Here is a 16,497-nt window from a genome sequence, read left to right as displayed (position 1 = left end):
TACTTGTGTAAGTGCAACTCTGACTGTGTGATAATAGTGTAAGTATTACAAATGAGAGCAGAAATACTGTAAATAGCTAGAGTTTTATATCACAGAGCAGTTCCCACTCTTGTAGATGAACAGTAGTTACTTTGAGGAAAAACTTCTGCTGAAATACTTACATAAAGATCCAATGCATGTGTACATGCCTTGATGCTGGTTACTGTCCAGTATCTACAGCATAAAGCTGCATTGCAGGCTGAATAGCTCCTGTGGTAGTTCACAAACCGTGGAAACACTGAAGTCACTTTCCATTAGATAGTATTGTCTTTTTTTCTGTGCTATAACCAGTATTACTTCACTGCTGGGAATACATCCTTTGACAGTTCAGTGGAGATGATCTATTTTCTACAAAGCTAACATAAGGATTTGCTCGCTGCTACTAGAGCTACCTGCACAGTAGGCTAGAGTTAAATGACAAACTGTTGCTTCCTACACTGATCTTATCTGCAGTTGCAATCAATTCTAAAACTTTTCCGTATTTTTAGTCGTATCAATTACAATATTGAAGTTTGTCCTGGACTTGTTTGGAAGTTCTGCGTTGTATCTAAAAGCTACTTCAGAGAAACATTAGTGAGCATCGATGTTAGAGCGAGTTCATTTGCTTCAAGATGAAGGTGCCTGTTAGGTTTTGAATATATTTAGAGATTAGATGGTGTTTGAGAATAAACATGTCTTCATAGGCAGAGGTGATCTAAATGAGTATTTACATCTTTTGACAGATTTAGCACTAGTCCTGGAACAATAGAGGTAATAGAATTCACCGTGTGTCCTGTTAGTAATTTGGTGATTCAGGTAGCCCAAGTCTGTTTTGACTATCACCTGTGATAAAGCAATCAGGGTAGCACTTAATCGCGTGTGATGTGTGAAATAACTTAACCTGTTATGACACAGAAGGTTATTTTGAAATGAAAATGCAATAGCATTAATGCAGTCTAACTTGTTACTCTTCCTTTTTTTTTTTTTTTAATTCTATTGATATAGAAGACAATAGGGTCTTGAAAGGCTTAGGTGAGTGATCCTATGCAGCTTGTGACTGCGTGCCTGAATCAGTCTGCATCAACAGTGCTGTTCCTTCTACCTGTGTGAGAATTAAATTGGTGATATTTTCTTATTCCCAAAACCATCGGAGTAATCTTGTACCAGGATTTTGGTACAGTGTTTGAGGTCATGTACCCAATATGATTATGGACTTAAAATGCCATTTCTAGTGTAAAAGTTGAGCATCTGCTCTAATGAGTAGAGGTTGTATGTCACGTTGAGCTGCTTCAGTAGAGAAAGCAAGTATGATAATTTCACTTTGTTGCCATATTAGTAGTAGTTCTGTAAGGAGAAGACTGTTGCCTAAAGCAAGGGCGGATGTTCCCTGTCCACATTCCCTTGGTATATACCAGGTAACTTTCAGTCTAATATTTCTGATATCACCATTACTGAGATGTGAATGATAGTTGGTCATGTGTTCACTGATATATGTTTTAAATCTTGCAAGAGAGGCTAAGAATATGTTACTTTAAAACTACTGCATTTGATGAACAAAGTTACATTTCTTGGCTTTCAAGTATGACATGGCTAATTTAACCAATGAGAGATTACAGAAGAGTCTCCTGGTCTTACGCTGAGGTTGGCAGCAGCAAAAGTATGTGCAAAAGTATAGTCTACAATGACAAGGTGCTGCTTTCCAGTGATAGTCACAGGCCTAGAATAGATAATAGTCCATGTATTATCCAGTAGTTTGTGGGTGTGGTGGGTTTTTTTTTTGTGATAAAGAGCATAGCAAGATGGTTAGGGGATTTTTTTGCTGCTTTGTTTTTTTTAACGCTTTCGTAACTTCTTCTAGTAGTTCTTTGTATTTGCATTCTTGCCTTTTGTGTAGCTCAGCTCTTCTTTCAGCCTGTAGTTAATCCATACCAAATACAAATCTTGAATGTGCATGTAAAGAATTGTTTCCAAGTTGCAGTTCAGTGGTGCCATGGCTGACTTGGTAAGTTTTAGAAGCCCATCAGAACTACGCTAACAAATTCAAGAAGTCAAACTTTATCTCTTGGCTCTTACAACATTGAAGACATTATGATCAGGAATGTTTGTTTAGTACGTGTGTTCATTCTTTTGCAATGATGGACTCTGTTAAAATGTTTTTCTATTAAGGAAGCTACTTAATCAGGTGGTAACTGACAGTATTGACAGGTTCTCGGCTAATGAATGAAAAGTAATTGGAGGGTGGGGATTCCAAGGTGAAGAGTATGTTGTGCCTTCTGAATTTGGTGAACCATGTGCATTTAGCTACTGACTTTTCAGCCGCATGATAACAGGGACACTGTGGATGTAGCTTTTGCTCCCTGAATCAGTAAAAGCTGGTAAAGGCTCCTCATCCTCAAGCCTCCTTTTTATTTTTTTTTTCCAGAGAATGGATTGTATTTGCAATTTCAGATGAAACCATAGCCTAAATTTACTGTTGTAGATTTGTAACCTGTGTAGAACAGATGAGTAACAGCTTTTTCCCCTTTAGCTTGTCTGTGTTTTCTTGATTGTTTCCTTTTCATGCTCTTCAACCTTCACAGTGAAAAATAAACCTAAGAACACTACCTTTAGATTAATAACAACAGATTGGCTTGATTGAAGTTTATTCTTTGTGCAGTGTGATTGGACCTTAATAATAACCTTTGGTAGCATGTTGTCTAAAAGTAATTTCCTCTTCACTGCCTGATAAGATGATAAGTTTTTGCAAATACAGTAACATAGCTCCTTTCTAGAAAGCTGAGTTCACCTTGGTTGTGTTGTTCCCCATCCTTCCCAGTAAGCTCAGATTTAGAGTTAATAATTAAAATGTTCATTTTCAGACTTTCTGATGTGTATCTTCTTTGTTTTTCACAGAGACTAATAGACAAGTCCAGAGTAACCTGTGTAAAATGGGTACCAGGTTCGGAAAGCCTTTTCCTAGTAGCTCATTCCAGTGGCAATATGTACTTGTATAACGTGGAGCACACTTGTGGTACCACAGCCCCGCACTACCAGCTACTTAAACAAGGAGAAAGTTTTGCAGTTCACACTTGCAAGAGTAAATCCACAAGAAACCCTCTGCTTAAATGGACAGTAGGTGAGGGTGCCCTGAATGAATTTGCCTTTTCCCCGGATGGGAAGTTCTTGGCGTGTGTGAGCCAGGATGGTTTTCTTCGTGTGTTTAACTTTGATTCAGTGGAATTGCATGGTACAATGAAAAGCTACTTTGGAGGACTGCTCTGTGTGTGTTGGAGTCCCGATGGGAAATACATAGTGACAGGTGGAGAGGATGACTTGGTAACAGTTTGGTCTTTTGTGGACTGTCGAGTAATAGCGAGAGGCCACGGACATAAATCGTGGGTCAGCGTTGTCGCGTTTGATCCATATACCACTAGTGTAGAAGAGAGCGACCCAATGGAATTTAGCGGAAGCGATGAGGATTTCCAAGACCTTCATTTTGGCAGAGATCGAGCGAATAGTACACAATCTAGGCTATCCAAAAGGAACTCTACGGACAGTCGTCCAGTAAGCGTTACGTATAGATTTGGGTCAGTAGGCCAGGACACGCAGCTCTGTTTGTGGGATCTCACAGAAGATATCCTCTTCCCCCACCAACCCCTCTCAAGAGCAAGGACACATACAAATGTCATGAATGCCACAAGTCCACCTGCTGGAAGTGGTGGAACTAACCCGGGAAGTAACGGAAACAGTATCACAACACCTGGAAACTCTGTACCCCCTCCTCTTCCACGCTCCAACAGCCTTCCGCACTCCGCAGTCTCAAATGCTGGCAGTAAAAGCAGCGTCATGGATGGTGCCATTGCTTCTGGCGTTAGTAAATTTGCAACCTTATCGCTACACGATCGGAAGGAAAGACACCATGAAAAAGATCACAAGAGAAATCATAGCATGGGACATATATCTAGCAAGAGCAGTGACAAACTGAACCTAGTTACTAAAACCAAAACGGACCCAGCTAAAACTTTGGGAACACCTCTCTGTCCCCGAATGGAAGATGTTCCCTTGTTAGAGCCTCTTATCTGTAAAAAGATAGCACATGAAAGACTGACTGTGTTAATTTTTCTTGAAGACTGTATAGTCACTGCTTGTCAGGAGGGATTTATTTGCACATGGGCAAGGCCTGGTAAAGTGGTAAGTTTTAATCCTTAATGCTGCATCAAAGAACTAGAACTCTGAATAGGTAGTTTTCTTGAAATATAAATGAATGTTGAATATAAAATTTCTTTATGCTTAATGTAAAAAAAAAAATCCTCAGAGCCATACTTTTGGATACTGCATGCCATATTTCTGAATGATTTGAAGTGTCTTGGATACAATTATTAAGTATAGTTGCCTTCCAGCAGAAGAAATAAATACTGTGCATCTAAACTATTGATCAGTGTTCTTATACTTAAGCATAACCACAATATGGTGAAAGCTATTTATGTAAAAATTGAAGTAAAACCTGTCAATCACTAAAATAATTATAATCCTTCTAATGTTTTCTACAAAACACGTGCTCCCAATGAGAGTAGCTTATGAAAAGCTGCTGCTTTTAAGTCTAATGAGAAATGTGAGCCTCTGAAAAAATTAAAACCAAAGTGTTTCATTCCTCCATACTTTTCTGTGGTGGCCTGCCATTAATGTCAGACCACTTCCTATTAAAACATCAGCTATTTTATGCACAGATTTTACTGACTGTAGCTTATGCTTTTGAAATTGTGAGTCAGTATTATCAAGGAACTCTAATTTTAGCCAGGTCTGGATCTCTGTATTTGTAAAGTTAGGGAAAATCACACAAAGCTTTCTTGAAGCTTCAGTGTTACGTCACTCAGTTTTGTTCGGCAATTTGGTCATCAACAAGCTCGTGCTTTTTGGTGGCACCTGTTCTATCAGTTGAACCTACTTTAAAATAGATCACTAATTTTAATTCTTGTTGTTAATGCACTTGAACACAGATAAAACTTTATTTCTCTTCTGTCCAATGTATAGAAGGCTAAGTTTTCAACGAAGCTAAACGTGGTGATTATATTATTAAAAAGTACTTTGTGCTATGATAGCTTTGTTGGCCAGCAACATTGTAAAGTAATATAGCTATGAAAACATTACCAGAGTTAATCTAGCAAAAAGGACCATTATTTTTGTGAAAATTTCTGAAATGGAATGTAGGTTACCACCTAAAGAAAAAGAAATAGTCTGGTAACACCTGCATATTGCCACATTGGACAACCTAAATAAAAATCTGATGGTCATTAGGTGATAACCATTTAGTTCATAAACCTGACTTTCGAAGTGGAGGTACTGTATTTATTTATATACCACATCTTCATTGCCATAAGCTTTTAAGTTAAGCTGAATAATTTTTCTTAAAAGTGTTTGTATAATGAAGGGTTTGTTATCAAATTTGCCACAACACAGAGAGCAATGTCTGCTCCGCATCTTAATGCTCACTTAAAGGTTGAATCTAAAACTAAGACTTGTAAACCCTTTCCTGGGAAGAAGGGAGGAGAGTATTACCTAAAAGTTTTTTTTGCATGAGAACTACAGATCCAGCCGTAATTTAAGGAGAGGGAAAAAAAGAAAAAGCAAGCACCCCCAAAACACTAACCTATTTAAAATGTTTGTCCTAAGTGAAAATACTAAAGCAGTTATGGCTTCTGTGACTCAGTGCAATTCACATGTCTTATGAATTAACTTTATACGTGTACAGCAGTGCCTCAGATTTCTGTTGTGACCTATATTTTCTTTTTGTTCTAAAACCCCTTTGCATACAACTGAACACTACGCTGTTAAATTGATTTTCAGTGGCTGAGGTGGGTTTTGTTAGAGTGGGGATAACTTAAATATTTTTGTGTATTGACTTTGATTTGGAATATGACATTTCAAATATTTCAGAGATAAAGTATGCAGTACCAAAAATCAGGATTTATGTATTGGCCAATATGGAAAACTTTAATTACAGGTAAGTAATTTTCATACTGAGTTATCATTTTCAAAATTAATATATTGCACACTGATGTAAATGCCATATTGTTTAGGAAGTATTTACTTAGAAATTTTCAATGAATTTGTTCTTCTGTTTTCACTTGCATTTCTAGTGAGCTCACTCTGCTGGTAAAAACTAAATTTTGGTGACATGTTTACAGGGCTTTGATAGGACAATATTTGTGCCAGAAGGACATGATGAGCATCTTTTTTGTTTATAGGAAAGCACTTAATAATTTTATTTAATGAAAATTGTCAAAGTATAAAACACTCATGGTAATGTCTTTCTTACTGGGTTATATACCATTCATTTCTGTTTCGCCAGCTGTTTTATCCTAGGCTATTCCATTACTCTGGGGTTTAAAGCTGCTATTTCTAGTCTTCCTTTTGAAATATGGGTCCCCAAGTGATCTTAAAACTCCGTCACTTTTTTGTCTGCCAACTCTGGAGTGAAAGCCTCTGAGTCTTGCTGGTTTTTCCATCATTGCCTCAAAAGGCCTTCATTAAATTCATGCCACTGTCAGCCTAGAGAAAGGATTGGATGGAAAACTGAAGCAGGCTTGCAGTGTCTAATGGAATTTCCATTGGGCCAGCACTACCTTTGCCTCTCATTTTTAACAGCCCTCAAAAGACACGCTGGATAATTGGACAATGTATGACAAGTTCTCTTCACTTTTGTGGCTGGGCTTAGCGGGAAAAAAAATCCAGAAATATCTCTTCAGCTGTGATCCTTGTGAAATCTTATGGGCTGTACAGTGCTTTGAGTGTCCCAGCTGTTTATAAGCTTCCCAAATTACTGCTTCGGTGTGCGGATAATCATACCTTGAGTTTCCTCACTGGATCTGCCATCCTTGCGTTGCGCTTCCTCAGCTCTTTTACCAACTCCCAGTCAGAGTGAGGTGAAGTGAATGGCAAAACTCAATTAGAAACCAGGTGAGTGAGGCTCAGGGTTCGTTAGTTTCATTTTTTTTTTTACTCTGTGTTAGCCTGTTTCTGGTGGAAGAAAGTTCAGGGTGATGAGAAAAATAGGTTGCCTTAACAAGAGTATGAACTTTCTTCTCAATGTGGCGACAATGAGCTGCTGCCTCTCCTCCTTGTCTTTCCCAGGCCCTGAGGGGAAACCCAAATGCGATTGTAGAGCTGTTGCATGAATCTGAAAACATACAAAAATAATTTTAAGGGAACCAAGTAAATTTCCAAGGTAAATTTCATGTGCTGTCTTCGTAGCTACTTCAAACTGAATTACATGACCCGCAGAAGCATTTACATAAAAAAAAAAATCCACAAAACCTCTGAAAAACCAAAGTGGGACCTGGATATGCAAAACAAGTGTTCTCTTAACTTAATGATCAGAGGAAGTATCTATGTGATTTCTGTGTTTGACTTTAGAATTAAGTGTTCACCATCTTGTACAGGGACTCCGTTTTATCTAAATGGAAGTTGCCGATGGGTTGTTTCCTTTGTGAGGAAGCTCAAGGTAAGATTGGCCGGCAGTATGAGCAGGTGAAATGGCCGTGTATAACCTAGCAAGATAAACATGCTACCATTTTGTAAAACAAATGCACATGGAATTTATTTATTTGACTTATTGTACAGGAAAACTTAGACTTAAATTATAACATCCTTGAATTTTTCTAGTTAACTACAATTGTAGTACAGTATCATGTTTTAGTATGACTTCTGTTTTAGTGAAAGTACTTAAACATTCATGTACTATATTTGAGTGAGATGAGCAGCTATACATACTAATTCTTCCTCAGTGGAAAGGAGCATTTCATCATTACAATTGAAGTTCAATTGCTGGTATTTAAGTACTATCAAATAGATTTCTTTCAACGTGATACGGTATCTGTATAAACTTCAGGGATGATTATAGTAAAACTGAAACACAGCTATATGACTTCAGGTTACCATGCTAAAATTTGAAGCTTTCTGTAATGTGCATAATGGCAAAGTTGCACATAGCATACCCGCATTATCAGGGGGAATTTAAACCTAGTACACTGGTGTGATATTTATAGCAAGGTATGTGTGTGTGCGTGTGTGAGGAGGTGTGACTAGTGGCTCCAGTAAAGCCAGGAGAGATCATAACCCTGTAAAGGCTTTATGATGAGGATGTCTGGATTAGGAAATAACATGACTTTTACTAAACACTTTTTAGAAATCCCGTGTTCTGGATTATCACCTCTTAAAATTTGATTATGTACTTGGAATGACTGTATGTGTCTGCCCCTTTAACAACATAAAGCTACTAAATTAATATTTAAAATGCTGACCTGCTTATGTTACAATAATAAAATTTGTGTCAGTTAATTTACTGTCAATTTACATGTAAAGATTAAACCATTTTTTTCTGCATTTTATGAATTCTGTATACTGGAGTTTGTTCAAGATTGACGTGTTAGGTGATACTGTACAAAATTGTATTGACTACCTTTAGTGAAAATCAAAAGTAAAATTCATATGTATTTCCTTTTTACACTTCCATCTAATTTCTTGACAACTTGAATAAATTTCATAGAGCCTTTCTAACATGAACTATTGTTAATTTAACTGTTGCAATAATTAAGCTTTAAGAAGTATTGTTGGTATATTTATAATTTTAAGAAGATCATGTTTGTTTCATACTGCTTATTTTTAGCTGTTCTATTGTCACTGTTACAGCTGAAGAACTTTACTAAATACTTGACATTACAAAATAACTTGCTGGGGTTGTCCTCTGTATACTGATGTTAAATAAAAATGTGTGATTGAACTGTAAATGTAGATAACTTTCAATAGTCCTTTCCACATTTGAGTTTTAATTTATCTTGCAGTCCTTAGGTAGTCTTACGCTGTCATACTGTGCTGAACAAATGGCCACAACGAAAGCTGTTAACTTGCCATCTTTTAAAATAAGAAGTTGATCGCATCCTGTAACCTGCTCTGAGTAAATGTTTCGTTTCATCTCAAGACGATGCATATGTTTTGATGTTTAAATCTTGCTGATAAGGTTGTGTCTCATTATATTTATTTTTTAGGACTAGAGTAATATGACATAGAATGCTTCATTAAACCACTTATCAAACTTGCTTGAACTCAGATTCAGTAAAACATGGACATGGATGTATCTGGCTTCTCTCTGCCTACCTGTCGAACAGGAGCTGGGACGGAGCGTTGTGGTTCCTTCTAGGACTCTACAGGAGCTCTTTCCGCCATGGACTCTGGTGCAGGGAATGTTCTTTGTTCCAGCTCTGGATCTTGGCATTTGCCTAACGAATGCTGAACTCACAGCCCTCTGGACATGGCTCGCTCAGATGATTCAAGTGTTTTCTGTCTAGAGAAGCTGTGGCCAGTCTACAACTAAACTGGTCTGAACTAGAACCAAACTTGTCTAAAACTGGTTGCAAAATTTCTTGGAACCAGTTTAGGCAAAGACTTAAGACGTTGCCCTTCCATCTGGTGGACTAGGAATTGCGTCACCCTCACAGCAGTGGTTCTGTGTTAACCAGTGAAGGCGCCAAGCAAATGAGACTTGCTCCAGTGTTTCGAAGGCACTTTTGAGAAATTTCACTGAAAAAGTCAGTTACTTTGGGCCCAGTCCAACTGAAGCAGGACTCTCTTTGTCTCTTAGGCAAAAATACTCTGTAGACTAAAGCTGAGGGGATTCTTTCTTATGTGAACATGAGAACTTTCTGGTACTTCAGAAGGTATTGATTGACCACTATGGTGGTCTATATATGTAACAAGTATGTATGTTTAAGAACAAGTGCCAATGCAGGAACAAAACGAAATCTGTTCTGAAAGCTGCTGGGAACATCCAGTTATATCAAATGGTGCAAGAATGGTTGGTCAAACCAGTCTCTCAGCAGTCAGCGTGAGCACAAACAAAACCTCCACGAGCTCTGTGGCCACAGAAGATACTTGGGCAAAAGATGTCTGGGATCTTGGACGTGTAATCTTGTTTGTCTTTATTTAATAACATTACACAAGCTTGTCAAGGAAATAACTTGTATGATCACTTTATTTTCCGGGCTTTGAAGTTGGATTTTTAGATAGGGACTGATCCACCTTATCAAATTAATTTCGCTCATTCCTTCTCCAGCTGAGATCACACTTCTTTTACAACTAACCCAAATGGGTTGCCTTAAGTCATATGCTTTTCTTTGACGTTCTCCCTGGTTTATCTCAACTTTATTTTCTAATCTGAAAATTTTAAACCTTCCAGATTTTTATAGGCTGAGGAAGCTGGAGAAACAACCATTCTAAGCACGTGAGCCTTTGCTGCCTAAATGAAGCTTGAGGTCCCATTGCTCAAGCCAGATCAGGTTTCTGCTTCCCAACACACAAGCATCTTTTTTCCCTCTTGAACATGCATGTCTTCCATTTGCCAGTCATATACTAGTCTTGAAGTCATCTTGCCCAGTACCCCTAGACAGACTTTTAGGTAGCTTTAGCTGGCTGGTTTTCTAGCAGCCTTCAGTTTTCTGTTTGTCGACAATGAGTGAAATGGTGATAAGTGTCTGTGAGGAGAGAAACTCCTTCATCTGCACAGAAGAGAAGCTGCAAGTGAAACCTCCTTGATGCCCCTACAGGCTTTTACAAGATCTGGTGTCAAATGGTTTAAACATTCCTATTTTTCTGTAACACTGTTAGAACAAATAAAAGAAGGTGGGGAGACAAACGGAAGACAAATAATGTATTTCAAAGTCTGTTTAGGGAATGTGTAGACTGTGTAAAGATAGGTATCTTTGCTGTATCCTCCCAAATCCCATACAAAATATTTCTCTTCAGTATGTTATGTGAATGTTCAGCAGGCACTTCCCTGAACATTCTCAGTTAATTAATATGATGACTCCGTTAGAGATTAATATCTGATTTAGTGAGTATATGGAGCTCAGAGGCTTATGCTAATAAATGCTGATTCATTTGGATAAGAAACTGTTGGAGATTTTGTTCATGCAAATCTTAAAACCAGTTTGGCCGATCTGACTGCAGAATTATACATGTGAAAAATATCATTCTGTTTTAGCATATTATTATTTCTCCAATACTCTATTGGACTGTGGACTCTTGGCAAGCAAAGGTCTCAGTCCAGGTTACATTTTCAAATTACACCAGGAATATCTCAGTTCTAGACAAGAATAAACAACCCATGGAATATTCCTCAAATAATGAATTCTGATTATTTCATTTACTGGCAATAGCAGAAATGTTTTAACAAATCAGTGCCATTTTTGTATAGGCATTCATTAATTCAGCTATTTTAAAAACTGACTTAATTGCATTAGTGTACTACGAGCCCTTTTAAACTATACATGCCCCATGGGTTTGTTGTTCGTGGTGTTGGTTTTTGTTGGTTGGTTGGTTGGTTTGGTTTTTGTTGGTTGGTTGTCATTGTTTTACATTGGTTGGTTGTTACATTAGACCCTTTGCTTTGTTTTTTCTACCTTTCAATTTCAAAGCAGAGAACAGGAAAGCCGTGCAGAGCTCGGACATCCAGCAAGTTACCCAGGGTCAGCTGAGCTGTTTCATGTTCCCATATCCGGCTCATGTGTCCAAATTTGCAGTTTATTATCTAGATTAGTGAAACTACATATGACTGCATCTTTGGCTCCAAATTAATCCTGTTCTGATTTGTACAAAGGAAACACTAACTCAGTAGTTACTGATGGCTTTTTTTCTACTTAATAGTATCATCCTGATTTTTTTTTTTTCATACAGCAATTACCTGCTGATCTTTCATATAATTAATTTCTGTTGTGAAACCTTGTGTTTCATATATTTGGAAAAAAACCCGTATATTTGGAACAGCCCTGGCAATGGGTGCGGTTTGTGTTCAATACTCTCACATTGCTGACTGACCTGAGAATAACAGCTCCGGCCTCTGCCCAAGCTGCACATTTCAGCCCCAGAGAGTCTCCTAAGGTGGCGGATGATGTAGCACCTGCTTGGAGGGCCCTCTCGGAGGTGCTGATGAAGGTTGTTTCACCAAACTCCTGACTGTTCCATTTCCCACCCCCTGCTAGACCCACCTGCTGACAAAATGCTACTACTAATAAAAAGCTACATTTATTTCCATACATTTGAACAGTTTCTCTGTTTGTTTCTGCTGCTGGCTCAGTATGATCTGTTAGTTCTTAAACTTGATGCACGGTACTGCACAGCACATCTGCAGCTGGCGCATCTCAGTTCATATTTTCTGTCCCGGCTGTTAAACTCCGCAGCTTTAAGTTGCTGCAGCTTCTGTTCCCTCTTTTACCACCTGGTTGACTAATCTGGGTGGTTTCCTCGCAGAAGGCACTGAAGTCTAATGTCTTTATTCTTTTTTTTTACAGGCAGGAGCTTTCTATATTTTTTCATAGCCTTATCCATTGTAATATTCCCAGAGAATGTGCTTACAGATACTCTAGTCCCACACCGTTTGTATTACAGATCAGACTCTTATAGAGTGACTTTTGTATCAAAACTGTAACTGGTTTTGAGCCCTCACTTGTGTTTCTAATGTGGCTTTATCCTCTGTTACACCCAGCAGAGCTTCTTAAATGGCCTTGCTTGAAGGGCTCTGAAATAATGGCAAAATTCTATATAATCTTTTTTGTTACTCAAGACCCACTGAGAACACTCACCACTTAGGTGAAACTTCTGTGCCTAATCCCCAAATTCTTATTCTTGCTTTTTGTGTATTAACATCTAAGGTCTAAGATGTCTTCTGACATAAAGTACTTGGAAGAACTCATAACATTTCTGATCTCTGTCACGAAAGTGAAGTTCTGGAATATCCTGGTCAAGTTTTAAGGCGCTACCTGCAAAGTTTTTGAAATGTCTCTTTGCAGTAGCACAAGGATATCGATGTTGAGCTTCTTCCCGCTTTGCTGTTCCTCTGGCTCGCCTGCTCGGAGTTACAGAGCTAATTCAGAGCAAGGATTGAAATATAAGGAGCTCTGAGTATCGAGTTCCTTGGAGCCACCTGCACTGCGCTCGTGCTTTTCAAAGCAGGGAGCGTTTGTGCCTGGGAGACCAATGCAGGACTGAGCGACTCCTTGTTCCCAGTCTTGGAACTTGAATTCCAGAGGGTCTGGCAGTTCACAGGGAACAAGGCACCGCACTGAATTTCTGTACGTGCTGCTTGTTTCTAGAGGGGTTGTAGGGAAATGAATGACTCTTCACTTTGCTTCCCAACAATTGGTTAGATGACAGTGTGAATCGATACTAGAACAGCGCTCATCTCTCTTCATCCGTAGAGCGTGGTTATGAGCCTGCTGAAAACCACTTCGTATTATGCCATCCCTAGTACTTTCTGTGTGCTGATAAAGCACCTATTTGCATATGAACAGTTTGGATCACTGATTTATTAAAGGCTGAAAATAATACCTCTGGATGCCTTTTTCCAGGGTGCTTGCAAGTTGTTTGGTGGATGCAATTTTCTGGCAAGAAAGGCCTTCCAGTTGCTGCTGGATTTAACAGACTTCTGCAGAATGCTTTGGTAATGAACTATAGAGTTCTGATTCATCTTCGTCACTATAGAACACAACTTTCTTGGTAAAAATTTTCAGAAGTGCTTCCGTTGTTTTCTCTAAAATTCTGTCTTCACCATCTGTTCCGTAACTAATAACTAGGAAACTTCTTGTTCTCTTCTCATGAAATATGCAGGATCTTTGCACATCCTGAACGTTCATCAGGTTTAAAGACCAACCCACTCCAGTCTCTACCTCAGCCGTGTTTGAATCAGATATCCACGACATAAACAGGTCAAAAATAAAGTGTTCCACTTCTTGCAGGTGTGATCTGTCGAGAGCACCAAATTGTGCCACGTAACTTATATATAAACGTGATATAAAATGTGTGCATGTGCGTATACATACACACACACCGTCTGCTATAAATCCTACAAATGTTCATCACATGTCTGAGCTGGTAGATGTTTTTTACAAAGAAGAACTATGGTTTTAGTAGAAACGCAGCCGGTCCAGCCCTCCTTCCACCTGTGCCCTCGCTGGTCAGGGTTTCCTTCCATCAGCCGTGACCTTCCAGCTCCTGGATCCAAGCAAGAAAGAGCTCCTGTAGATTCTGAAGATGGGACCTAATTCTCCATTGTGCTAATTGCTGCCTGAGCCTGTCTAGTTTGATGGATCTGAGTCACAGGATCTTAGTTGTGAGGTAAGAACCTGTGATGGTGGCTGTTCAGAGGAAGCGCTAAAAGTGCATTTATTGTGCCTACGTGGTGAGGAGTCGCACCGGGAAACTCGTTTGTGCTTCCAGCTTAGCTGCTCTCATGCTCCTCAGCCCGCTGGCGCTTGTTAAAATTAAATACCAACCTTTGCAAGAAGACTAAATTGTATTTTGATATTAAGCTTTTCCTACATAAGTCTGATACATGATTTTATGTGAATGATTAAAAAGGGGCTTCTCTATGTAAATGCGAAATGGGATCTATCCATTGGTGTCTGTCTGTAAGGTGTAGTTGCCTTAATCCAGAGCAGCAGCCTCTGTCTAGCACGTGGTGCTGTGCAGTCGCGGGATTACGTCTGAAATGAAGTGAGCCTCATTTTATTTGACCGGTGACACAGTTAAATGAGCTGGTGGAAAAAAGGTTTTCCTGAATGCAAGCTTAAATTGCGATGGGAAATCTTTACTGAACTCTTGCTCAGCATTTCATTCTCTTATAAAATTACCAAAATAAATATTTGATTAGATAATCTATTTTTCTATTCAAAGCTTGTGATATTCAAGAGCATATAAGAGATCAGAGCGTTTTCCTGTATCAGGTTAGGTGTCAAACTTGTTAATATTGGAACGGGTTTGTTTGTTGCTACCCTAATAAAATGCTGATCACATTTTTGGTGTATGATTTTTAAAGTTTCACAGTTCACAATGACTCAGAATGTAAGGTAGATTAAATCAAATGCTGGGATCAGATTCATCGTGTGTCCGAAACGCACACGCTTCCTTACTTACTGAAAGCTCTTTTGTGCTGCTTGACCGATACAGTAGTGGCTTAGATTTGTTGTAGGAAAGACGGTGCTGATGTCTCAAGTAAGCAAGTGATGGTAAAAATAAATTGTACTCATTTTAGCTTCAGGCTAAGAACTTTATAAAATCAATGTCAGGTTCTCTTGCTGGATTAATGTAAACTGCTTTGTTTGCAGGGTTTATTGTCATCCCAAAACCAGGCCAATTCTCCAAGTGGAACTGTAGTATAGCCAGCACACTACTGCTAGCAAACCTCTGAACGCAGGACAAGAAGTAATGACAGTGGAACCAGGAGCTGTTCTTCAGGCAAAGAGCATCACAAATTCTAATGTGGTAGAGTGTAAACATGGAGTTATGTGAATCACATAGTAATTTGCAAAGGAATAATGTAATGAGTTCTTATTACAGCTAATACTGCTAGGCTGCTCACCCAAGGAAGAGTTTTCGTTTTAAAAAAGATTTAAAATGCTTCCTTTGGTGCTGCAGAAAAAAAAGTAACATTTTTGGTTTTCTTTATACTTTTCAAGTCCAGTGTAATTTAATCTCTCGCTATAAATATATAAATAAAAGTTATATATATATATATAGTGTAAAATAAAGTATGTTTCTTAAATTCAAGTAAGTTCAATGGTTAAACTAGTACTTCACCATTGTTTATTTTGCACTGATTTTTTTAACCAGAGATGGCTAGAAGAGAGCCTGGAATGCACTCATGGCAAATGAAAGTCATTACTTTCTGGCTTCAAAATGTTATTCAGGAAGATGGATGCTGCAATCATAGATTTTTAAAACAAACTTGTTTTGCACTTAAATAGTTTAATGCTAATAGAGAATTACTTTAAAGTTGGTGTCCAGACACCAGAAAAACTATGTTGTGGAGAAAAGAACCTTTGTATCTATTAAACATTTATTTTAATATTGTTGTTTCCAACTGCAATCGGCTCTGTATTATATGTATAAATAATGTAATTCAGTGATGGGGGAGGGGAGTAATGGATCATTACACTAGCAATTCTCATTCATTTAAGAAAGTGATATTTCTAATTCAGAAAATACATATTAAACTATCTTGAATATGCATTTTGTTTACTTTCTGTTCAAATTCCATCACTTTAAATGTAATCAATCCTTTGTTGAATTAAATGTTTGGTACAAAAATATAATCTAAACTTTGTAGAACAAATTCCTTTCAAACATATCTCATCTGGAATATTCCTTCATATTTAATATAGTCAAACGTCAATTAGGAAAGTGAAATAACATTGTTCTGTTCTCATTCTTAACGGTTTATCTCTAAATACATCATACAGTGGAAAGCTCACAGACACCTTTGCAGGGCAAGGATTTTGTAATCACATAGTCCCGTATATTTGTCTCAGGAGCTCCAGCAGTGGTAAATGTCCACACTTTGACTTGACAACCCAAAATTAGGTCAACTGATTGGAGTAGACGCATTTCTGAGACAACTTGTCTTAAATCCAGCATCTCGTTTATAATTCCACGCTCTTAAACTAAGCGTTACGG

General features: G+C 38.2%; 1 protein-coding gene across 6 annotated transcripts in view; it reads left to right on the top strand.

Moving 5' to 3' along the window:
* WDR20 (WD repeat domain 20) overlaps positions 1–16,114 on the top strand; it is a 45,329-nt gene extending 29,215 nt beyond the window's left edge. The window contains exons 3-5 of one of the 6 annotated variants that reach the window (XR_014184516.1): positions 2,911–4,188; positions 9,042–14,160; positions 15,150–16,114. Coding sequence is in view for 3 of the 6 variants with exons in the window: in XM_082057396.1 (XP_081913522.1) it covers positions 2,911–4,188; positions 15,150–15,203 (1,332 nt within the window). In the remaining 3 variants the exon portion in view is untranslated. Of the gene's footprint in view, positions 1–2,910; positions 7,000–9,041 lie in introns of those variants that run through there. The other 5 variants (XR_014184517.1, XR_014184518.1, XM_082057396.1 and 2 more) reach the window with 5 other exon arrangements.
* The last annotated feature ends 383 nt before the right edge of the window (positions 16,115–16,497 follow it).

This window comes from Streptopelia decaocto (genome assembly GCF_964273445.1).
Source record: "Streptopelia decaocto genome assembly, chromosome: 7".
Classification (NCBI taxonomy): Eukaryota; Metazoa; Chordata; class Aves; order Columbiformes; family Columbidae; genus Streptopelia; species Streptopelia decaocto.
Note: the sequence above shows the minus strand (reverse complement) of the source record. Positions and strands in the feature narration are given on the sequence as shown.